This window comes from Dipteris shenzhenensis, chromosome 9 (genome assembly GCF_047967505.1).
Source record: "Dipteris shenzhenensis isolate YYH24624 ecotype China chromosome 9, Dip_SZ_1.0, whole genome shotgun sequence".
NCBI classification, from domain to species: Eukaryota; Viridiplantae; Streptophyta; class Polypodiopsida; order Gleicheniales; family Dipteridaceae; genus Dipteris; species Dipteris shenzhenensis.
In genome coordinates this window covers 12,643,000-12,668,771 of record NC_141604.1, presented here as the reverse complement: position 1 = coordinate 12,668,771, position 25,772 = coordinate 12,643,000, and the positions used below count along the sequence as shown (strand labels likewise).

Here is a 25,772-nt window from a genome sequence, read left to right as displayed (position 1 = left end):
ATACTAATAAATTAAAAATACTCTCAAACATATCCTCTATAAAATTTATCAATCAAATAAAAAGCTATTTTCCATAGCAAACTCAGCTTGCCTCCAAATCATCTGATCCACCATCCTTCAACAAGCTCCTACTAAGTATTGGAACAACTGAGCAAAGCCTAGGCCAAACAATCTTTCAATGACTCACATGCCACTCCATCAACAACGATGCTCATAAAGGCAAGCATCTATTGCATGGAAGACTCAACTGCAGACGCGGCTCTCAACTCCCTCCTCAAGCAATGACATAGGCCAACTAATCCTCTGTGATTCTAACAGAATCTCCGTAGATTCCATCCAAGCTTATCTCCCTTGTCCCGAACCAAAGTCACCACACAGAGGGTATGCTCACCTTTTTTCCGCGTGGCATATAAGGTTGAACCAAGGTTGGTAGTTACTCCTTGGATTAAGTTACTTTGGGAGTTGAGTTAAAGTTGCTTTGGGGTTAGGTGGCCAAATTTGTGCCACGTGGAAACCTTACCCACACATGCCACATTAGCATTCCCACATGGTAGTACTAACCCTAGTGCCACATCATTTGCCATGTGTCCCTTGCCGCCTAAGCAGTGACAACTCAATTGCCCAATCAGCAACACAGTTAACATGCCCAGTCAGCACTACCATGTGGCAAAGTGCCAGCAAGGCACAGTTGTCTCTTCATAAGCACAATGCATTTTTGCATGTGACACATAGTGCCACATCACCATTGTGACACTTCGTTATTTAGATCAGTGGCACCTTCTTGGGATCAAAATTCAGCTATCCTTCTAGGAGCCATAACTTTGGATCTAGGAGGAATTTCATGGTGATCCAAAAAGCAAAAATGATTGATAGATCGTGCTCTACTTATCGATGAGTACCTTAGATCTACATTATAACTATTTCACAACTAGCATCATGCAATCCTCTTCATAAAAACCACCTCTTGATCTAATGGAGCATACCAAGTACATAAAATAAATAAACTAGAATTCATTTTGCTGCATTTTGCACTTCGACATGTAGTCTAGCTTTAGACTAGAACTGCCATAGAGAAGATCCAACTCCACCAATCCAAGTCAGCCATTACTCATTACCCGATTAGTTCTCAGTGGCATCAGTCCCATTGGATCTATTATCAATTACACATTAACACATGTGATACTAGCTCAATACTATTGGCATTTGGTAGTTCCATACATTAGTGACACTTGGCAATGATCTTTCTTGGATTTAAGATTGTTGCACATGTCTTGCACACACATGCCACCCATGTAAAGTCACACTTTGTCGATTATATACCACTTGAATACCATTTGCTGCCCACTTCTTGTATCTCCTCATAAAACACAGCCACATTGTCAAACAAGCCTAATGTACTAGCTTCATCTTAACTTTGTTGTCATGAACATGCCTAACTTGGACCCTTTGTGACCTATGCCATGGAAGTTTTCCACCACCTTGGTTTAATTTGAAAATCAAACATATCTTATAAACAAGACCAACCTAAGAAACTTCAACCACGCTAAAAAATACAAGAATCTTTTATCACACTTTCTACTTTATCTTAATCTTGAACAACAATATAACCTTCAATGTCTTGTTGGCAAAGATCAAGAAGACTCTCCCAAGTAACTTGCTCACCTATAATGATAATGATGAAACACATATTTTAGTACTCAAATGTATCTTGTCCCTCCTACTAAAGTAGCTCAATGTATTATGTTTTCTCATTATAATCAAAGTTAGAGTTGAACTTTCTCTCTCAAAAAACAGCTAACCTACAACATCTTGTTGGCAAATATCAGAGTCTCTTGAATAACCTGCTCACCTATAATGACAGCAATGAAACAAATATTTTAATATTCAAATGCATGCTTTCCTCCTACTGTATCATTTTCAAAATCAAGAAAAATATTTACAAAGTAGCTCAAGGTTCTCATACTCATTATAATTAGCATTTTTTTTTAAAGTACTCTACAATAGTGTGTTCATATTATTACCTTCAACATTAAACAAGTTGTTGTTTTCCAACCTCTCATCTTCACCCACTATTATTTCTTCATTTGATTTGGGTAAGCAAGTAGTACCCTTCTTTTCATGTTCTGCATTCCCAACCCAAGGTAACTCCCATTTCCCTTAATTCAACAAAACCTCTTGCATTCCTAGCCTTTGACAATAGTCTTGAGATCTTTTCAACCCTTCATTCCACGTCTCTAAAATGGCCTCCTCATTCATAATTTTATAGTCTTGCATGTTTGGAACATCATGAGTAGAAGTTGCACATCTCCAAAAAAGATTGTGCCTTCTTGACTTAGGAAATTGAGAAGCATCCTCCAGTACTTTCAATTGCTGAATTCTAGCCAAGTGTGATGCATGTTTCAAAGCTTAACCAAAGCAATATGTATGTTTATTAACAATTGCACTGCCCATGAGAGAAAATTAATCCTCATTACAATCTGATCTTGCCCACTCTAATGAGCATGGTCTAATGAGCATGGCAAGCATGGGAAAAAATCCCTATGCATATGAATGAAATTCACAACAAAGTGGCTTGCTATCAAAACATCTGTATGGCATTCTCTAGTCTACCAATTCTCCTTTAAGGATTGTCCAGCAGAAAGGATGTATGCTCTCCCATAATATAGCATGAAATATACAACAAAAGAAGCATGGGCAATTCTATCTTGAAGAGTTGCAATCCCAAAAAATGCATCAATTAAAGAAGCCAACACACCCAAATGTGTAGGGGTACCCAAGACATTTTTATTCACATAATCTCCAATGGTGGATGCAATAAAGCCATCACAAATTTTTCTTAAACAAGATCGCACACAAAGCATTGCAATACGTTGAGCTACTGACCAATTCAGCTTATCTTTAGGATTGACATCTTTATGTAAAAGCTCATGCTTCACTTTAGGAAAATGTTTCGTCATCAATCGTAAGTGATTCATGTTGGTAAGATTTGTACCTTAATATATATGCCTTGATGGCAATAATAACATGTTTCTCATCTTCTTTGCACAATGAATACTATCTTGATCCATAAGATATGGAAAACCATTTCTCATCTCAGCTTTGAAAGAAGGGTGTTGTAATCCATACATACCTCTTTGTATACTAGAGAGCACACACTTCCTTCGATGGCTATCACCATTGGATACTTTTGATATCATTAGACACAAAGTTCTCCACAATGATTTGTCCATCTACTGACATCAACCCATTTCCATTGTCTTTCCACCTCATTAGCCTTAATGTGGTTACAAGTTGGTAATAAAACAATATCTAGTCGAGGAACCCTTGCCACAAGTGTATTACATGAGAGAAGATGAACATATCAACCAACTTCATGGCTGCCAAAGGCCTATTAGATATCAATGCTCCACTCTCATGTAACTACGCGAGAACCAGCTAACTCTACTTGTAAGCCCCCCATATGAGGAGAAGGCATTTGAGTAGCTCGGTTATCCGGTAGGTCCTGGTTTGGACACCAGATGGGGGCCAGGTGTGGCTTGATGGTTGGACGGCTTCAAATAGAGTTGGCACACCGCCAACTAGGCTACATGCAAGTGCAGGAAGGCATCCCTTGACTGACCGCACTGAGGGTAGATGGAGCATTTCCCGGGGCAGAGCCCACTCTCGGGTTGCAGGGCCCGTTTGGAGCCTCAAATGATCCCGGATGGCTTTGGGCCGAACGGTGATCGTAGGTCAGTTGCTCTATTTTGCACACCGGTTCTATCATATGGTCAGTGGCCTATTTCGGGACCGACCCCAGTCGATCGTTTTGGGTGGACTAGGTCAATCACCCAATTGAACCTAACTGACTACGACTGGTGGCTATATAAGAGCAAGCCTGTGAAGCCCATTTCATCACTGGCTACAACAACCCTGAGTCCTTAGCATCCAGCCTCCATCTTCTATTGTTTCCAGCATGCCATCGAAGCTTCTTTCACAGGAGCGCACGGTTAGGAGGCAGCGCCATCTATTGTATCAGTTTTATAGTAATCAAATTTTTGATTCTCCATACTATCTTGTTTTCTCTCTTGCATACGAGATCCTGTTATCTATTGAGCACAGATGTTGTATTATTTTCTTACATGGTATCAGAGCCTGGACTCTAGCAAGAAGATTTGGTAGTGTGTTTCTGTTTGCGAGTAGATTGTGAGAGATGGCCCAGCCCGCAAGACTGCGAATCCCACCATTCGGCAAAAGCGAAAAGTTGGATGGCTCTAACTATCTACTCTGGAAGTTCAAGATGAAGACCATCCTAAGCGCATACAAGCTTTGGGACACTGCTACTGGGGTGACGTGAGGCTGGTTGCGAGACCGGATCCAGCCAATGCAAGACAACAGATAGTACCAATTGCGGATGAGATTCTCGCATGGACAAGAAGAAATGCAAATGCATTGTGTTCTATTGTCTGCAGTGTTAGTGATTCCGTCATGGCGTTAATTCAACATGTCACCACAACGGAGGAGGCATGGACGATCTTGAAAAATCAGTACGAGACCACGAATCAGACGCGGATTCAGAATCTAAAGACTCAACTCGTGAACGAGAAGTTGTCTGAGTCTGAAGCGGCAGAGAAGTTCATCACAAGGGTGAAGAATCTGCGTGATTAGATGACTACGATTGGCATCACTATCACCAGCGAGAATCTAGCACGAAGGTGCATACGGATTCTCCCGCCAAAGTATGACGGTCTTATTATGGCACTGAATATGCAGAACAGAAATCGGCCCCTCAACTTTGAGGATTTCAGCGCGATGCTTTTGGAGGAGGAGATGCATCAAAAGACGAGGACTGGAGAAGATTCGGCTTTCTGGACCGGATCAAAGAAAGATAAGGGTAAGGACTCTGGTAACCCATCTTCTTTTTATGATCAAAAGAGAAAGAAGAAGATCAAGTGCTTCTATTGCAACAAGGCAGGGCACAAGCAGAATGAGTGTCGAAAAAAGATTGCAGATGAGAAGAACGGAGTAAAGAAAGAGTCCAGCAACAGCGCACAGGCAGTACCAGTAGAGTTGTTCGTCACAATTGAGGAGATTTGCATGGAGGCAGTTCATTTACATGCAGTGAATTGTGGATCATTGATAGTGGTACATCACGCCACATGACCAATCAGAAGGATTGGTATACGTCTCTACAGCCGGTAGGGAATGACATCTTGGTAGCAGTCGGCAATGATGCAAAATGTCCAGCAAAAGGAAAAGGTACGATTGCTCTCAAGTCAGATGGAGTTGTAAAACAGTTGTCCGATGTTCTTTATGTGCCAGATATTAAGAGGAACTTGTTGTCTGTTTCTGTGATCATGGATCGGGACCTCAAAGTTCAATTCAATAAGAATGGTGCATAGATTTTGGATCTTCAAGGAAAGGTCATTGGTAAAGGTACACGGTGCAACAATATTTACGAACTCTCAGCTTTCAGTGCTCGAGTGGATGTGAAGAACACTAAGCTGTGGCATGAGAGGTTTGGTCATCTAAACCTTAGTTCTTTGAAGGAGATGCATAAAAGTGGAATGATTGCAGACCTACCAGAAATTTCAGATCTGCCTGATGTATGTGAAGCTTGCATGATGGGCAAGCAGCATCGGCAGCCCTTTCCTAAAGAGGCCAGTAGGGCAAAGGCTCCTCTAGAGCTCGTTCACATGGACCTCTGCAGGAAGATGGAGACGGAAGCTTTGGGTGGTTCCTACTACTTCATGACACTGATCGACGACTACAGTAGAAGGATATGGATATACTTCCAGAAGACTAAAGATGAGGCTTTTAGTAGGTTCAAAGAATGGCATGTAATGGTCGAGAAAGAAATGGGGAGGAAGGTGAAGAAGTTGAGATCAGACAGAGGAGGAGAGTTCACATCAATTGAATTCGAAAGTTACTGCAAAAGTCACGGAATCAAGAGGCAGAAACCCCTGCCACATACATTACAGCAAAATGGAGTAGCAGAACGCAAGATGCGTGTCATCTGTGAAATGGGCCGGAGTATGATGAAAGGGAAAGATTTGCCAAAGCATTTCTGGGCTAAAGCATGTAACACGGCAGTTTACATCCTGAATCGTAGCTACACGAAGGCTGTGAATGGGATGACTCCACTGCAAGCATTTTCTGGTAAGAAACCTTCAGCTTCACATTTCAGAGTTTTTGGATGTGACTGTTTTGTGCATGTCCCTGATGCTACCAGGACCAAATGGGAACCGAAGAGCCGGAAGTGTATTTTCTTGGGCTATAGTGAAGAGGCGAAGGGTAATCGTCTCTATAACCCTGTTACTAAGAAGGTAATTGTAAGTCGCGATGTGGTCTTCTCACAACAACCGCATCAATTGGAGGAGGATGCTTCCTTCCCAGATAACCAGGACCAGGATATCCATCTAGTACCGCCACCAATAGCAGACCAAACTCCCCCAACGGTGCTTGGAAGGATTCAAGACAAAGAAGATGAAGAAGAGCCTGCAAAACCACAACGGCAATGGCCATTCCCGAAGTGGGTAAAGCAGCCTTTGGACAGCAGAGAACCTTCAGCCATTGAGGAGGAACCATCCAAACACCACCGGTCCAAGAGATTAGAGGAGCAAAGAAGGGCGCAATAACACTTGGTCAACTATGCTTTGACGACAGAAGTGATCCGTGCTGATGAACCGAAGTGTCTTGAAGAGGCACAGGGCATTAGGTGGATGGAGGCTATGCAGTCGGAGTATAGCTCCATAAAGAAGAACAACACTTGGGACCTTGTGGATCGACCACCAAAACACAAGGTTATCGGAACCAAGTGGGTGTACAAGACCAAGTACAAGTCCGACGGCACGTTGGATAAGTACAAGGCTCGACTCGTGGCAAAAGGATTTGCACAGGTACATGGTTTTGATTATCAAGATACTTTTGCTCCCATAGCTTGACTAACCACAATTCATAGTGTTTTGGCTTTAGCTGCCCAGGGAAGTTGGCCCGTGTTTCAGATGGATGTGAAATCCACCTTTCTGAATAGAGATCTCAAGAAGGAGGTATACGTGGAACAACCACCAGGTTTTGAGATCCCCAGTTTAGAAGGTAAAGTCTGCAAACTGAAGAAGGCACTTTACAGGCTGAAATAGGCCCCATGATCATGGTGCCACCGAATTGATGCCTACTTTCTGCAAAACGGGTTCAGGAGGAGCCCATCTGATGCAAATTTATATATCTTTAGAGAAGGAGGCAGGTGTATGATCGTGGTCCTTTATGTGGATGACCTTGTCATAACAGGGAACCATGAAGAGAAGATCTCGCAGATGAAGCATTCGCTAGGAAGAGAGTTTGAAATGACAGACCTCGGACTGATGCATTTTTGTTTGGGGATTGAAGTTTGGCAGGAGCTGAAATAGATCTTCATTTCACAGCTAAAGTATGCTGGAGAGATACTGAAGGCATTTGGCATGGCAGAGTGCAAGACAGTTGGTACCCCTATGGAGGTTGACGCGAAGCTCTCAAACGAGGATTCATCACCACTGGTGGATGAAGTGAAGTACAGAAGACTTGTGGGCAGCTTGATCTACTTGTGCAACACACGGCCGGACATCAGCTTTGCAACTGGTGTACTTATCAGGTTTTCTAATAAGCCCCGGGAGAACCATTGGAGGGCAGGGATGCGGGTGCTGAAATACATAAAAGGCACACTTGATTATGGCATCACCTATACCAAGGGCAACATCTTGACCAGATTTTGTGACTCGGATTGGGCAGGAGACGTGGACAGTAGGAGATCAGTGACAGGGTGCTGTTTCTCACTTGGATCTGGAGTTGTGTCATGGGTCAGCAAGAAGCAACCCACAATTGCTCTTTCTTCTACCGAGGCCGAGTACAAATCTGCATGCTTTGCTTCTTGCGAGGCAGTGTGGTTGAGGAGGATTTTGGGGGACATGGGTGCAGTGCAGAACAAGCCTACACAGTTATCATGTGACAATCAGAGTTGCATGGTGATTGCAAAGAACCCAGTGTTGCACGCTCGCACAAAACACATTGAGATTCAATATCACTTTGTACGCGAGCTCATCATGGATGGAGAGGTCGACTTGGTGTATTGTCCAACTACAGAGAATGCTGTGGACATCTTCACGAAGGCTCTTGGAAGAGACTTGCTGGAGAGGCATCTTCATCGACTTGGCATTGGGCCAAAAAAGTAAGTTCACTTGCGGGTGGACATTGAGGGGGGGTCTTAGATATCAATGCTCCACTCTCGTGTAACTACGCGGGAACCAGCTAACTCTACTTGTAAGCCCCCCATATGAGGAGAAGGCATTTGAGTAGCTCGATTATTCGATAGGTCCTAGTTTGGACACCAGATGGGGGCCATGTGTGGCTTGATGGATGGACGGCTTCAAATAGAGTTGGCACACTGCCAACTAGGCTACATGCAAGTGCGGGAAGGCATCCCTTGACTGACCGCACTGAGGGTAGACGGAGCATTTCCCGGGGCAGCCCACTCGAGTTGCAGGGCCCGTTTGGAGCCTCAGATGATCCCGGATGGCTCTGGGCTGAACGGTGTCTGTAGGTCAATTGCTCTGTTTTGCACACCGGTTCTATCGTATGGTCAGTGGCCTATTTCAGGACCAACCCGACTGTTTTGGGCGGACTGGGTTGGTCACCCAATTGAGCCTAACCGACTATGACTGGTGGCTATATAAGAGCAAGCACGTGAAGCCCATTTCATCATTGGCTACAGCAACCCTGATTCCTTAGCATCCAGCCTCCGTCTTCTATTGTTTCCAGCATGCCATCGAAGCTTCTTTCACAGGAGCGCACGGTGGGAGGCAACGCCATCTATTGTATTAGTTCTATAATAATCAAATTTTTAATTCTCCATACTATCTTGTTTTCTCTCTTGCGTACGAGATCCTGTTATCTGTTGAGCATAGACATTGTATTATTTTCTTACAAGGCCTTTGTAATGCTATCAAATGAGCATGCTGATATGGAGTGGTTACACTCACATGTGTGTAGATTTGAATCTTCACCTTTCTTACAACAAAATCCTACCAATTTGTCCTCTCTTCAATTGGATGTAACTAAACCCATGAATACACTTTGTCTCATCCTCTGTGCATTCAAAAGGGAGAGGCCTGTAAAACTTTAAAACACCCTTGAAATTTGCAACATCTCCCTTATAAATAAGAAAACACCCTCGTCAAGATTCCCCTTGTAGAAGAAAGCATGTTTCCTATACTGCTTCTTGATTGTCTCCACACACGGTCCAAGCAAGTTGACAGCCACAAACTTTTGAACCAAACGGCCCCCAAACTCCATAAATACTTCACAAAAGTTTAAAGACTCTTTGCTATGGCGATTCCCTTTTATACCTTTTGCATTGAGATGTTTACCTATGTCCATGAGAATGTTGAGTAGTGTTTTATTATCATTTAAACCATTCTCCTCATAAGATCTTTCGAAAAGATGTGCAACCTTAGGATTTGCTCCCTCTCTCAATGCATCAACCAATCTTTGTTGTATTGAATATGCCTTTAAAGATAGGCATGGGGTATCCAACACGGAAGTATACCTCGTTGTAGACGATCCACCAGCAAACATAGAGTGTATTATGGGCTAACAAGGACTAGACGCCTTGCTCCTTGACTTGGCTGCATTTGAATGCACTTTGCTCATCTTAACATAAAATAATATGAAATTTCCAGGCCCAAACTTTCCATCCTCCGTGCATATATCACACTTCCATGAGTCATAGTCTTGTATAGTAATAAAAGGAATTGTTTGACCTGTTGTTCTCTTATGAAAAGTGTCCTTTGTTTTTTCTCCTTTGCTTCCTTTTGAGCTCACACTTCAGCATTCTTTGCTGCCATAGCATTTGTTACATGCTTTGGAGAAACAAAATGCTTTTGTACATTGTGTAAAGAGGAGCAACACCTCTTAACTTTCAAATGAGTTGAGCAGATTGGACACCACACTTGCCATTCACCATTAATGCAATCAAGTCTTAGCTGTAACATCTCCCGTTCCTTTTGAAAGGCTTCAAGGGCCTTCTATAGCTTTGAGGGAATCTTAATATCACCTATCATGTCCTTCTCAACAACATCATTTGGCTTACATTATTTAACCTCCACATCTCCCAGGTCTCCTTTAGCTTTCTTTGGGTTTCTAGTTTCGAAAATTGTGCTTTTGTAGTCATCTTCAACATTCAAAGATGAGCTGTATCTTTTCTTGCAATAAGAATTATGTACATCCAAAGTAGAGCCTTGAAGTGTAGACTCTATGAGCTTTGAGTCTTCTTCGGGTTGTAGGTGATTATCGTGACTTGTTTGCTATTCATGGACACTCCTATGGCAACCACATGCCTCACAAAATGGACTTCCATTTTTTGGATGTAAGAATTGCAAGCAACCATCTTGAAGTGGTTCAGATGAATTAAAATTCTTTTTCTTCTTACATGGTCCCCATTCCAGTTCTTCAATGGCTTCTATTTGTTCTAGCCTGCAAGTGGTAGAGAGCAACCATAAGAAAATAAAGACAATACTCATCAAGCCACTTACAAACTTCAGCATATTGATATTCAATTCATAGTTTGCAAATCACAGAGAGCAACCATAAGAAAATAAAGACAATACTCATCGAGCCACTTACAAACTTCAGCATATTGATATTCAATTCATAATTTGCAAATCACAGAGAGCAACCATAAGAAAATAAAGACAAAACTCATCAAAGACACCTACAAACTTAAGCATATTGATATTCAATTATCAGTCTCTAATCACAGTTATGACCTGATTTGAAGAAAAGTAAATAAAATGACATGAAGTTAGTAAGTAGTAAGACAAGTTGCAAAGACCATACCCTGAGATTGATCCTTGGGCTCTCTTCTTCTGCTGCATAACTCCAAATAAGGTCATCAGTGATTGAGGGAGGAGCCCCAAAATGCCCTTTTCATCTCCCTAGTGTTCTTCTTGTTTGATGGCTCAGCATTAGCTAAGTATTGCTAGGGATAAACTATGTTTGCTAGTTGTTGTTGCCCAAGTAAACCACTTGCTAGTGCCTAAAATAGACCTTGCAGTGGTTAGGCTGATCTATACATATACCCCCACCCCCACCCTCCCCACCCATCGTGGGGGGGGGGCTTTTATAGGGATCTTTGATCAAGTCAACTGGCCTACCCCCTTCTTTGTCATGCCCACCTTTAGAAGGCACCTACTGGCCTACTGCCCTATTGGCAAACTAGTCCACAACCAGTGGGACCACCTTTGCTTGCCCATATGCAGGCACTAAGTAGCCCCATGTGCCCCTTCAAATGGGCCATAAACTAGCTGCTCTCCACCTGTCACATGACTGTCACAACAAAGGAGGGCTCAGCTTTCTCATAGAGCCCATTTGCACCTCTTCACTAATGTCTAGGCCTAGGCATAACCCTAGTCCCAAACCCTCTATGCCTGATAGAATGCAAGCATTGTTGAGCCCTCTGGTTTCCCACCTAACCATAATCACACCACACGATTCTAGAATTATGGCTGACGTAACGTTCCCTTACCCTTCAGAATGATTTACATCCTCGAAAACAAAATTGGGAAATCTCCTCTGGAGATTACTTGCTCTTTCCCATGTCGAACTCTCTTCAGGTCTATCTTTCCACTTAACCAGACATTCTTGCCATATTGTGTGTCGTCGTTCTTTTTTCTTGTCTATCTAAAATTCTTTCTGGTTCATGTGGTAAAGTTGCAAGTTCAATGAGTTCAACTAGGACTTCATTTCCAATGAGATTATCATCGTCTCCTAATTTTCTTTTTAGCCTACTAACATGAAAAATTGGATGTACTCTACATCCCTCAGGTAAGGCTAATTTGTAAGCAAGTTCTCCAATCCTCTTAAGTATTGTGAATGGTCCACAATACCTAGGAGACAACTTCGGACATTTACCTATCTTTAGAGATTCTAAAGATTCAAGTACCTTGAGGTAGACTTTCTCATTCACTTCAAACTCCAACCTTCTACGGTGGGGGTTTGCATAACTTTGTGCTCTATCATGAGCTTTTATGATGCTATCTTTAGCTAGCTTAAGCATTTGATTCATATCTTCAAGAAAGTCTTTGGCCACTTGAACCTTCTCTTTTTCAAGTCCTACTGCCATTGGGGCTCTTGGTTGAAATCCAACATCATCATGAATGGACTAAAACCTGTAGAAGAATGTTTGGCACTATTATATGCAAATTCTAAAATGGGCAAATATTGTTCCCCATTAGTTTGCCGTTTACTTACATATGCTTGAAGCATATCCTCAATGATCTAATTGACTCTTTCAATTTGAGCATCACTCTGTGGATGATCAACGGTGCTCATATTCAATAAAGTTTCTAATCTCTTAAACACAACCCTCCAAAAATGGATGTTAAATTTGCTATCCCGCCGGTCACTATTTTCAGAAGCACATATGTCTTCTAAATTCTTAGGTGTCCAACACTCAAAGTATCATGACATTCAAAACGAATTTGGTGCCTAATGTCATTATTATTCGGGACACATACTCTACCCTTGTAGAGCAAGTATCCATCTTCAATAGTATATTTTTTCCACTTGAGTCATTTATCACCAACCTATGGTGTGTTGCCATTTCCATGTGACTCCTCAGTGAAAGCCTCTCGATTAGTTGGATCCCTATGTCTAATTGCTTTCCATATTTCAGAGAAGTGAGGATCAAACTCACATTCCCCTTTAAGGACTCTAGCAAATCATTCTAAAATTGAGTAAAAAATTATTAACAATTGGCATTCGGCTAAGAGAGTCTCCTACTACATTGAACTTCCCCTTCCAATATGTCAATTGTATATCAAACTCTTGCATTAATTCAGCCCATCTAGCTTTTCTACCTTTAAGCTTTGGCTGATTGTTGCAAATCCACTTAATGCTCTCTTGATCAAAGATGATCTTGAATTTGGCACCATATAAATAGTGCCTTCACTTCTTTAAAGCATAAACTATAGCATATAGTTCCTTCTCATATGCCGAGTAATTCCATTGGGCATGATCTAACTTTTTGCTTTCAAAAGCCATTGGTCGACCTTTTTGTAAAAGTACCACCCCAACGACAAAATCATTGGCATCTGTCTCAACCATGAATGGTTCATTGCTATAGCTACTTTTACTTTTTCAAAACTTCTCTTTTGAGGTTCATCCCATATGAAGGTGCTTCCCTTTCCCTTAGAAGGGGATATTATATGTCCCAAGTATTTCACTTCTTTTTCAAAGAATTCACATTTGGATTCTTTAGCAAAGAGTGAATTATCTCTAAGCAGCTAGAACACTTTTTGCCAATGTTCCAAACGCTTTTTTCTCATTTTACAATACATAAGGATATTGTCTAAAAATACTAAAGCAAATGTCCCTAAATATGGCCTTAAGACACTATTCATAAGTGTCATGAAAGTTGCTGAAGCATTTGTTAATCCAAATGGCATTACTTTAAACTGATAATGCCCATACCTAGTACGAAATGATGTGTTAGGGACATCCTCTTCCCTAATTTGTACTTGGTGATATCCTGACCTTAAATCAATTTTAGTAAAATATTTTGCCCCTTGCAATTGATCAAAGAGCTCATCAATGCGAGGCATAAGATACTTATTTTTTATGGTGATTTTATTTAGTGCTTAGTAATCTATGCATAAACGCATAGTGCCATCCTTTTCTTTACAAGTAAAACTGGTGTAGACCTAGGTGAGCTACTTGGTTGAATTTGGCCCTTCCTAAGATATTCAGTTAATTGTCTTTCAACCTCATGTTCCTTTGTTTAACTAAGCCTATATGGGGGTTTACAAACACAGGTAGATCCAAGAATCAAATCTATTTTATGATTTACTTCTCTCTCAGGGGGGTAAACCATTAGGCAAATCGGATAGGAAAACATCTTTAAATTCAAACATTATTATCAAAAACAATATTACTTCTTTCCGATGCAGAAGACATAAAATCACCAATAGAAGTAAGTTCACAGAGATATACCTCACATTCTTCTTGGTGAAGCAGTCATTCCAATTCCATCGAACAAATAAGAGGAGAGGTGGGCACATCATGTTCTCCTTGAATCTGGAAGACTCTACCCTCTTTTTCAAATATAATGGAGTTATTAAGATAATTCCGCTGTAAGCTATGCTCAAGACTATACAACCACTCTCGACCAAGCACATTTGTTCGATCGAGATGCATGATTTGGAAATCCAAGGCATCCTGATAGCCTTGAATATCCACCTCTACACCATGTAGCATAGTGTCTTAAACTTCTTTATCTCACTGCCCTTTGCCAAAGAGACCACATATTTATGGGCACTTGGACTCTCATGCAATTTTAATTTCTTAACTAACAAGTAGTTCAAGAAATTATGTGTTGCACTATCATCGACCATCACTCTTACTCTTTGCCCCTTAATTTTTCCATGCATCCTCATGAAATAATGAGGACCAAAGGTGCGCTGCCACATTGCCGATGATAGACAGCACATGTGGGTGCTATCCTCATGATAGACCTCTACCTCAATGTATTTTTCAGTACCATTAACCAGCAACACCTGCACCGCATGTACTTGTTTTTGTGGAGGTCTATTTGGGGCTTTAGCTCCGGCTTGTTTATTTTTAGGGCAGTTCCAAGCAACATGGTCTTTGCCCAAACATTCGAGACAAAGATTTTCATGTTTGGCCCTTTCTTAATCCTCTTTCTTTAAGAGAGGATACTTTTGTGTTTCAAGTTTCTCAGGTGGTACTTAAGGAACCTCCTTCTTAAAGTGCCCCTTCCTTTTCAAATTCAAAATTTGTTGAACTTAGGAACAAAACTTGTTTGCTTTGAAGTTCCAACTTTGGATTTCCCCTTTGTATCGTTGTATATTTGGGTGTACTTAATTGCTTCCTCAAAGGTTTTGGGAGAATTTCTTTTTACCTCAACCTTATAAGTGTCTTTAAGACCTCTCACAAAACCCCTTATCTTTGGAATTCATCTATCATTTTCTCTGAGGCTCATCCACCATTTATAGGCCTTGTTTCGGAGGGAAAGACTTGCTTCCGTGACTTGATTTTCAGGAGGGGTTATTCTTGCATCGATGGAAGTCTTGCCACTTTTGCAAGAACGTGTTAATCACATCTTATTGCTCTCCTTTTCTTCCCCATTGAAAATTAGCGGTTTCAAGTCCTTAAGAATGTTAGAGGTTTCTCTAAGTCAAGAGGTTGACCTCTCAACTTGATTATGAGGAGTCAGTGATTTTTCTGTAGAAGGTACCGATCTACAATTGGCTAACTTGGTTATGGCTTCAGCTAGGATTTTCAATGCATGACTAATAGTTCCTAACCGTGTTTGCATATTTTGCGTTCCAGTTCCAAGTTTAGTGAATTTCGTATACGGAATTCCATAATCGCCGTAGTCTATGTCCTCCATTTCCATGTTATCCTCTTGAGTTTCATTTTGTACCTCCTCATGTATTTCCTCTCCAGCTACAGCTTTTTCTTTCCTAGCCCTTTCCTCGGCCTCCCTAACCATATCGCCTCTTTCTGGAGTTGTTGTCATTTTAAAAATACGTAATTTTCAAAAATTATAAAGCAAAGTGCTTTATGTTAGAGAGAAAAACATGAGGCCCACGTCCTTGGTATTTGTTCAATGGTCTTTTCGTCTTTGAGGTTGGCACGCTTTCTTTGTTTCATGAAGTGCTCTTTCGATCCCATGCTTTTTTTTTGGGGGATTCACGATATTTTCGATTCCGCTTCTTCCACATTGATCCACTAAATACAAATCTCCTCGACCACTCTTTTCTAAGAGGTCTCTAAGTCACTAGTTCTCAAATTCCTCAAACTCTTTGAATCCGGAGAGGAGGACCATAAAAAGATATTGAACCTTTAGAACGAAGGAAACTTTAGAGGGGTCTTTGAGACTATAGTGATGTGGCTTTTCTTAAGGTTTGGAAACCTTAGATGATGTGTCAAGAAACCTGTTTATACAGTGCGTGGCGAACCCGTCTTCTTTGTGAAGGTCTTTTGTTTGCTACAGCGTCAGAGTCACGTCGCCTCTCGTGGTAAAGACACTCTAGTTCCTTTTCCAGAAAACGTCGAGTTATTACAGCCAAGGGGGCTCTATCAAATCACCATGTTTTGGCTCGGCCATGATGGGAGCTCTTAAAGCGTCTCTCTAGGTGAATCTGTCCGCTCAACTACCCAATGGTTTAGGATGAGCCCAAGGGAAGGCATCCACGAAGACGACCCTCTAAACATCAAAAACTACTACTGGATGGCTTCCACGAGAACCTTGACTATCTGCTACCCCATCTTCTCTGTGCGTGTTGTAAAGAGTCCCATAAGATCAAACAGCGCGCAGCGAACCCGTCTTTTCTGTGAAGGTCTTTTGTTTACTACAGGGTCAGGGTTGCATCGCCTCTCGTGGTAAAGACACTCTAGTTCCTTTTCCAGAAAACGCCGAGTTATTACAGCCAAGGGGGCTCTGTCTAATCATCGCGTTTTGGCTCGGCCATGATGGGAGCTCTTAAAGCTCCTCTCTAGGTGAATCCATCTGCTCAACTACTCAATGGTTTAGGATGAACCCAAGGGCATGCATCCGCAAAGATGACCCTCTAAATGTCAAAAACTACTACTGGACAGCTTCCATGAGAGCCTTGACTATTTGCTACCCCATCTTCTATGTGCGCGCTGCAAAGTCCCATAAGATTGTCGCCAAATGAAAGAAAGATTGCACTAAGGTCACAAACCGTCACGATCATCACGACGGAATTTGCATTCCCTTGGAGTTGAGTCCTGTTAACAACCAAGATAGTGAAGAGTCACGTGGCTGTCACGAAGCAGCTTTAGCTTCAAAAAATCTCTGCACTCTCAGCGTGGAAATCAGCCGCTATCAATGCTTCAAAACTAGTAATGAAGGTGCTCCTGGTAGACTCGGGGAGCTTTCTGTCAATCATATTCCATGGCTTTGATACCAATGTCACACGGCTGTCACAACAAAGGAGGGCTCGGCTCTCTCATGGAGCCCATTTGCACCTCTTCACTAATGTCTAGGCCTAGGCGTAACCCTAGTCCCAAACCCTGTAGGCCTCATAGAATGCAAGCATCGTCGAGCCCTTTGGTTTCCTGCCTAACCATAATCACACCACATGGTTTCAGAATTATGGCTAATGTAACACCACCTCTCACCATGGCTATCCCAAAGACAAGTCTGTTACGCTACCCACATGGCAGCCCCTCTATCCCTCATCGTTCTCTACACATGTCACTCTCCCATGCTCTCATCATTTGGTGGCGTACATGTGGGAAGTTGAATCGTGACTGGCCAAAAAAATGCACACCATCTCATGTAAAAGGACCAGAAAATACCTGTGTACATACTATGCAAAGGTTCCCAGCCTCATGTCCATGCTCTACAAAAGCCCAAGTTACATAACCTGCTGCATTTCCTCCACCATCAATAATGTACCAATTAAAAGCATGCAAGCCGAAGGACCTATCATAGAATACCAAATGAATACGGAAGGCTTTATTGCTCAACCATACATATTCATCAATTTACATAGTAGTGTACACAAAGCAAATCAAAATTATGTCCAGGAGGGTCCTTTTAAAATTCGAGGAGGAGGCATGGCAAAGTAATTCATATTAAACAAAAGTTCACGTTCCATTCATATTGACTAAGGTGCTCCACAATCAAGGCTCACAATGCATTCTACTAGCTTGCCCTATTGGCTGACTAGGACTACTGCTACCGATCGAAAATCCAATGAAATCGGCTACTGTTTTCTTAGTTAGAAACTAGTGGAACCGGTTCCCGACATGACAACACCGGTCGCCAATTTCATGGTTTTCCTCCCGATAATAGCCACCATGAGACGATTTCCTACGCCCGACAGGTCGATTTCATCGATTTCCTGTCACAGTAATGGCCACTAGGAGATGGTTCCCTATGCCTCCACCCTCGCGACCAGTCCCCAATTTGATCAGTCTCCTCTCGGCGGCACCAATTTGATCGGTTTCCTTCTGGTAATGGCCAATAGGAGACGATTCCCTGGCACTTTCCTGGTTGCCTGAGGTAATGGACACCAGGAGACGATTCCGTACGTCCGATAGTTAACCCTTCTTGCAAGGCACCTTCGTTTTCCGAGGCTCTCTGCGAGCAGCAGCAATATCATTGAACCTTTTTTTGCACCCTTCGTGTTGCTCAACTGTAGATTCTCTTTCTACTTCTCGCAATTATGATGATAATATATACTGGAGGTTGCAGAGATCCCAGTCATACGTCTAACGCAACCGCACGGAAACCATGCATCCCTCTCGTTGCTCAGAGGCATGTCGGGGGGCTTTTCCACAGCGAAGGTCCACACTCCTACTCTTTGGCGGCTCCTGTGCTCAGGAAATCACACCCTCACTCTCCGATGTCTTTCCTTCAGGACAGCGGAGTGGTGATTGAGGAAGGTTCGCGTTCAGGTACTGCCGTGACCCCTCCTTCAGTGTATTTTTGCAACGGGTAATCTAGTTATAGGGGCTGTCCTTAATTTTACCAATTGGGAGGAAAATCTTTTTTGCTGTCGACACCCAATTCGGGCAATTGGTGTCAATTGTGGCAGGGACGTCAGGGACCGAGCGCTTATGGAAAGAGTACTTCACGGATCCCTCCCAGTGGTGGGACAACCGAGAGGGCAAAGTAAGTGTGCGGAAAAGAATAATTTGCACAGGCTAGATCTGTAAATTGGCTAGTCTGACGGGTCTCTTGTGAATCTCGAAAACAGAGAAACCCAAGATCTCCAGATTTCAAGCATAAGATTACCGGGGAGTCGCTATGTGTAGACAGTTGGTACAATCCAGGTTGGGTTAAAAACATGTTCGAGAAAAAGCCTGAAGTGTCCATTGGTGGGGCCCAAGAACGTGGCTTGGTGGAGCAGTGTCGCAAGGCTGGAGCACAAGAACTGCCTGTATGGGAAACGCTCAGCTTAGAGGAGGAACTCGCGTCAATGGAACGGATGCCCCACCCGCCTTCAGTTCAGGACCTTACATGCATCTTGCATAAGTGCAGAACCAAGAAAAGTCTAACGTATACCAAGCGCTTGTATGCCTACTTGTGCAAAAATGGGCTGGAAGATCATAGATCTCTTGGGAACTACCTCGTCTTAGTGCTGGTTCAAGTTGGAAGCATGTGCAATGCTCAACAGGCTTTCAACAAATTGGTCTATCGGGATGTGTATTCTTGGACTTCTCTCATCGGGGGTTATATCGAACTTGGGGATTCAAAGCATGCCCTCAACTTCTACCAGAAGATGCAAGAGGATGCCGTACGTCCTAGTAATTATACCTTTGTGGCTGTACTGAAGGCTTGTGCTAGGCTGAAAAATGCAGAAAGAGGCCAAGAAATACATGCTGAGATAGTCAGAAAGGGGCTGGAAAGAGATCCTTTTGTAGGCAGCGCTGTGGTAGATATGTATGCAAAATGTGGCTTGCTTGCAGAAGCACGGGAAGTGTTCGACAAGCTGCCAGTTCGAAACCAGGTCTCATGGACAGCACTCATGGCAGGATATGCAGAGCATGGACTTGGTGAGGAAGCGCTGAACTGTCTGGAACAGATGCAAGTGGAGGGTCTGTCTCCAGATGCTGTCACAGTTGTTTGCAGTTTGAAGGCTTGTGGCAGCATAGGAGCCATGGACAAGGGCCGAAAATTGCATGCAGAGATCGCCCGAAAGGGACTCGAACAAAATCTTGTTATTGGCAGCACCTTGGTGGATATGTATGCCAAATGTGGCTCGCTTGCAGAAGCACAGGAAGCGTTTGACAAGCTGTCAGTTCGAGATGTAGTCTCGTGGAATGTACTGATTACAGGATATGCTGAGCAGGGACTTTGTGAGGAAGCGCTGGACTGTCTTAAACAGATGCAACTGGAAGGTCTCTCTCCAAACGCTGTCACATTTGTTTGCAGCTTGAAAGCTTGTGGGAGCATAGGAACCATAGACAAGGGCCGAGAAATACACGCTGAGATAGCCACAAAGGGGTTAGAAAAAGATCTTGTTGTTGGCAACACCTTGGTGGATATGTATGCCAAATGTGGCTCGCTTGCAGAAGCATGGGAATCATTTGACAAGCTGCTAGCTCGTAACGTGGTCTCATGGACTGCACTCATGGCAGCAAATGCTGAGCACGGGCTTGGTGAGGAAGCGTTGAACTGTCTTGAACAGATGCAACGGGAGGGTCTCTCTCCAAATGCAGTGACATTTGTTTGCAGCTTGAAAACTTGTGGCAACATAGGAGCCCTGTACAAGGGCCGAGCAATACATGCTGAGATAGCCAGAAAGGGGCTGGAAAGAGATCTTGTTATTTGCAGCACCTTGGTGGATATGTATGCCAAATGTGGCTCACTTGCAGAAGCACGGGAAGCATTTGACAACCTGCCAGTTCAAAACAAGGTCTCATGGAATGCACTGATCGCAGGATATGCCGAGCGGGGGCTTGGTGTGGAAGCACTCAACTGTTTCGAACAGATGCAGCTGGAGGGTTTCTCTCCAAATGCTGTCACATTGGTTTGCGTCTTGAAAGCTTGTGCCAGCATTGGAGCCATGGACAAGGGCCGAGAAGTACACACCAAGATTTCGAGAAATGGGCTAGAAAAAGATCTTGTTGTTGGCAACACCTTGGTGGATATGTATGCCAAATGTGGCTCGCTTGGAGAAGCACAGGAAGTGTTTGACAAGCTGCCAGTTCGAAATGAGGTCTCATGGACTGCACTCATCGCAGGTTACACTGAGCAGGGGCTTGGTGAGGAAGCACTGGAATGTTATGAACAGATGCAATTGGAGGGTCTCTCTCCAGATGCTGTCACATTTGTGTGTAGCTTGAAAGCTTGTGCCAGCATAGGCTCCTTGGACAAGGGCCGAGAAATGCACGTGGAGATTGCCAGAAAGGGGCTGGAAAGGGATTCTCTTGTTGGCAGCACCTTGGTGGATTTGTATGCCAAAAGTGGCTCACTTGCAGAAGCACAGGAAACATTTTGCAAGCTGCCAGTCCAATCAGAGGTCTCGTGGAATGCTCTGATTGCAGGATATGCTAAGCATAGGCTTGGTGACGAAGCACTCAACTGTCTTGAACAGATGCAGCTGGAGGGTCTTTCACCAGATGCTGTCACATTTGTTTGCATCTTGAAAGCGTGTGGCAGCATAGGAGCCATACACAAGGGCCGAGAAATACACATGGGGATTTTGAGAAATGGGCTGGAAAGAGATCTTGTCGTTGGCAACACCTTGGTGGATATGTATGCCAAATGTGGCTCCCTTGCCGAAGCACAGGAAGCATTTGACAAACTTCTAGTTCGAGATGTACTCTCGTGGACTGCACTGATCACAGGATATGCCCAGCAAGGAGAGAGTGAAATTGTTTTCCATATACTTGAGGGAATGAGAGGAGACGGAATAAAGCCAAATAGGGTCACATTCTCTATCATTCTTAATGTATGCAGTCACACGGGTCTAGTCGGTAAGGGCCAGGATTACTTTGAATCCATGAGCAGAGACTATGGCATCACTCCAATGATCGAGCATCACATTGGCATGGTTGACCTGCTTGGCCGTGCAGGCCAATTAGACGAGGCGTTAGCAACTCTAAAGAAGATGCCTTTCCAGCCTGATCTTGCGGCTTGGCATACGGTGTTGGGTGCTTGTCGAAAGTGGGGTAATGCGGAGCTTGGAAGACTGGCATTTGAGCACGCAGTGCAATTGGATGAAAAGGATGCTGCATCGTACATTTTGATGTGTAACATCTATGCAAATGCTCACGTGCAGGAGGAAGAGGAGAAGGTTGAGGCGACGAGAGTGAAAAATCAAGCATGGACAATGCCATGACGTAGTTTGTGGACTGATGATTGCCAGATTGTGCATCCGTTTTTGGTGGGGGATACAAGACATTTCCAAAGCATATGTATATATATATATATATATATATGCTTAAAGTTGCAAGATCTTTCCCTGAAATTAAGGGAGGAAGTGTATGTCCCAGCTTTCCGTTGGGTGTCACGAGACAGATGTACTGATGCAGAAAAAGATGAAAAGCTGGCTATCATGTGTCCCATCACTAAACCCCAAGGGACACCCATACATGTTGAGAATTTCTGGGGCCACAGCAGTGGTATCAAAATAGAGCACTGCACTATTTTTGTCAGAGATGTGAATCGGTTTCATGTCTTCAATGATGGAAACTGTTCTTGTGGGGACTTCTGGTGACACTAGTGCATCTACATTAGCAAGTGTCCCTCTTACATGAAAATTGCTGCTAACAACAAGGTGGTGTGATCTGAATCTCCAGTTCCTATTTATTTGCTAAGCCAAGTGCCCACACAATCAGCTCTACGCAGTCCAAAGAAAGGGAACGTGTGCGAACTACCTCTCATTTTTGAGGTACTGGGAAGAGGAAGTACTTGAACTGTATTAGCTTGGTATGGTGGCCATTTGATGGGTCCAGAGGTTCACTTTTCTTTTACCAAGACACTTTGCCACCATATGGATCTTGGACATCCACTTAGAACTAAGTCTAAATGTGGCAACTGTGCAGACTGAGGTGGCACTGCCAACTGTACAAGCTGATGTGTTTGCTCAGCTGTGATGCTGATTGGACTGCTAGATAATGAAATGGCACTTCTGTTGCTTCAAATTTGAGGTGGTTGCAGGTGTGTCAGTGTGTGACTGGGATGTATTGTTGACTGGGCTCTGCTGACTGCATTGCATCATGAAAGCATGAAGAAAGGTCAAAATGACATTGGCCTTTTTGGAAAATTTTGACGATCGTTTGTAAGGATCGCTTTTGGAGCAAGCTATTGGATACCATTGTTACAATTACAGATTAGGTGGGTAGATACTAATGTGCTTGTAAAACAAGCCATATGCACGTATTCAATCAAAGATCATGGGCGGCAGTTGGCACTGTTTGTAGACAATGCTAGCACTGTGGGTCAGCAGAGATATGCTTTGGGCCGACGGCTAGAGGGATTAGAGTAAATTTTGTAGATTTAGTTGTGTTACTGTTGGAATTAATCTGGTAATAATTTCAAACTATCCGAGATGCAGCCACAAATACCATGTGAAGAATTCGGCAGCCATGTACTCCATGTCAAAGCACCAACCAAGCCTCTAAGAACCATGTCATAATAGGCCATTAGACAATCAACTTGCAGGTAGACCACCACTCTATCAACTTGCAAGAAGAGCCTTGCCAACCACCAGCCTATCAACTCATGAAGGGTTCTTTCCAGCATTCACCCCTGGAAACTGAAGAATCAAACTAAGTTATCAACTGCTAACACTGTTGCAAAAAAGTAAAGACTTGACCAACACATTTCAAGACAGGCGCAAAACAAGCACAATAAGAAATGAAACTACAAGAAAGAGTGCTAAAGCACCATGTGAATTTAAAATGCCCAGAACCACAGCGTACTCAGCATGTTCATTTGGAGAGGATTCGTGTATTGCACAGGCTTTGTTTTTCGATCTCTTCTCATTCTATTGGCGCTTCCACCAATGCTCCTCTACGTGGCCTGGAATGCCACGGTAGCCACAACCCTTCTTGCTCTTTCTCGAAGTCTTGCCCTTCTTCTTTTCTTCAGCTGAGTGTGCTGGTTCCCCCAACTCTTCTCCTCAGCCAGTAATAACGACAAAGATTTATGTCATCGTCTAGTCGTAGAACTATGACTGTTTTCGAATACCGGGATGACAGAATTGCAAGCAAAATCGCTTTTTATCATCCTTATCAACTCTAGAGCCGTTGTTTAAGTAAGGACTGGAAATGATTCAAGAATATACCTAGACTTAACCTGCTTTAATTGAAATGCTAAAGAGCTCTTGCATCAAAGATGCCCTCGAATGCTTGCCTTCTCATTTTTTCTCTCCTAGGTTGCAATGGAGGAAAATAACAAGGGCGAATATTGGCCCAATGGACAATCTAGAGCTTTCTCCAAGTTGCCTGGGCTGGCGTTTGGATGTGATTTGTCCATGCAAGACGAACTGAGTTGATTGGTCGTTCATATGGCTGACCAGTGCATGGCAAGCACTCGTCAGCTGGCAACGTCGTAGTGATCTCTTTGGGAAGGCGGTTCGAGGAGTTGTGGCGTCTATAAAATCGCTGAGAGGCGCTCAAGTTGATTCTTTTTGTCGTTGCAGTCCTAATGAGAGTCGGTTGTATGCACAACAGACCAGGTTCTTTTAGCTGGCTGATAGCGTAACGTAGATTTCAGCTGGGTTGTCACAGAGAGTCTGTAGGGTCCTTAGTTCATCGCGTCTTTGTAACCTGCAACAAGACCAGTTTGTGCGAGCAGGACGTCTATCGCCGAATCTAAATCATTAGGTTGCTCCAATTTATATCACGTGTAAGCCAAAATGTGTCGGCCAGTAAGAATTTCGCTAGTGCATGCTGTCTCTATTTGAGAGATTTGTGTCTGAAATAAAGCACTAAAACCACCAATTGGTATCAGAGCTTTCGATTCTGAGGGAGCGAGAGCATATAGGTCGTGAGGCACTTTGAAGAAAGATAAGGCTGGTAAAGGGTCGATTGTAAACTTTATCATCCTGGCAGTTAAGGGTCTTTGGGGTAGGACTAACACGAAGAATGACGAGTGGATAAGGTTGCATAGACACAGCGCAATTATAAAGCAATTGGAGTGCTAGGGCCAGCACTTGGCATCGATTACATTCATCATATTGACGTAGGAAAGACAGCATCAAAGGACGATCTTAAGCGGTAATGACATGGTGGGAAAATAGTTTTCATTGGAAAAACAAGATGAGGTTTCCTCATTGGGCCTGCCTTTGTGTTTGTAAGTCGATGGTGGAACTTTTTCTCTATGTATGTATCGTTGTGTACACCAACGAATGGTCGGACTAGTAAATATAATTCGTCCTGCTTTTTGCGTCATCATTGGAGTTTGTCCAAATGTGATCAATAGTTGTTCCGTGGATGGTAGTGTTGTCTGAAATTAATTGTCGCATGCCATGTTCTTGGAACATTTGTTTTAGTATCTTTGTGGGGGCTTTCTCGGAATTGTAGTCAATGTTGAAGTCTCTAACAATGTAAGTTGTTGTTTCTCGTGGTATTTTTGCTAGCATTGTCTCCATTGTGTTGGTCAATGTTTTTGTCTTTCCCTTTGGTGACTTGTATGTATTTAGGATCGCAATGTTACTATTTGTTTTTGTTCGGAAGACTAGTAGTAGGCATTCACATCCCTCGTTGTGTGCCTCGTGCTGCTGTATTGTTATAAGCCCCGGTTTTGAAAAAGTTGCCAACCTGTGTCCTGGAAGCTTTATTGTTGAAATGTTGCATGCCTTCCGTGTTTTTTTTTTCGTGTGTTTCTTACAAACACAATATGGTTGTAACAACGATGCATCTGGACCTTGTTATGTCTTGTTGATGGAGTTGGAATGACCTTGTGTTTAGGCTTTGCAAAGTTTTGTACTGGTTGTCTTCCGACCCGAAGTTGATTTGCTTGAGTACCCAATTACATTGTTGGCGCAACCTTTTTAATTTTCTCTGGACGCTCGTGTTCGTTCTTATCTGATTGCTTTCTAGTTTGGAAAGAAACTAAAGGTTGGCTGGGTCCCGGACTCGTGACAGTGCTGTGTAGACGAGTCCGTGCATCTGTATCCTAGATGGATCGAAAGCCAGTGATTTTAGTGTCAGTCCCTACAATCGGTGTATCGTTCTTCCTGCCACTGGCTGTATCGGGAATTGCCTTCTTGTGATTGTGTTAATTGAGTTGTTCCCAATCTAAATCTCGCGAG

At 43.1% G+C, this 25,772-nt stretch overlaps 1 protein-coding gene across 1 annotated transcript; it reads left to right on the top strand.

The window, feature by feature from the left end:
- Window positions 1-18,107: 18,107 nt before the first annotated feature.
- Window positions 18,108-23,345, top strand: LOC147898214 (pentatricopeptide repeat-containing protein At2g39620-like). The gene is made up of 3 exons (XM_087378818.1): window positions 18,108-18,459; window positions 18,600-18,676; window positions 18,762-23,345. Exons 1-3 carry the CDS (start codon window positions 18,228-18,230, stop codon window positions 21,849-21,851), a joined length of 3,399 nt encoding a protein of 1,132 aa, XP_087234944.1. The 5' UTR covers window positions 18,108-18,227; the 3' UTR covers window positions 21,852-23,345.
- Window positions 23,346-25,772: the final 2,427 nt, after the last annotated feature.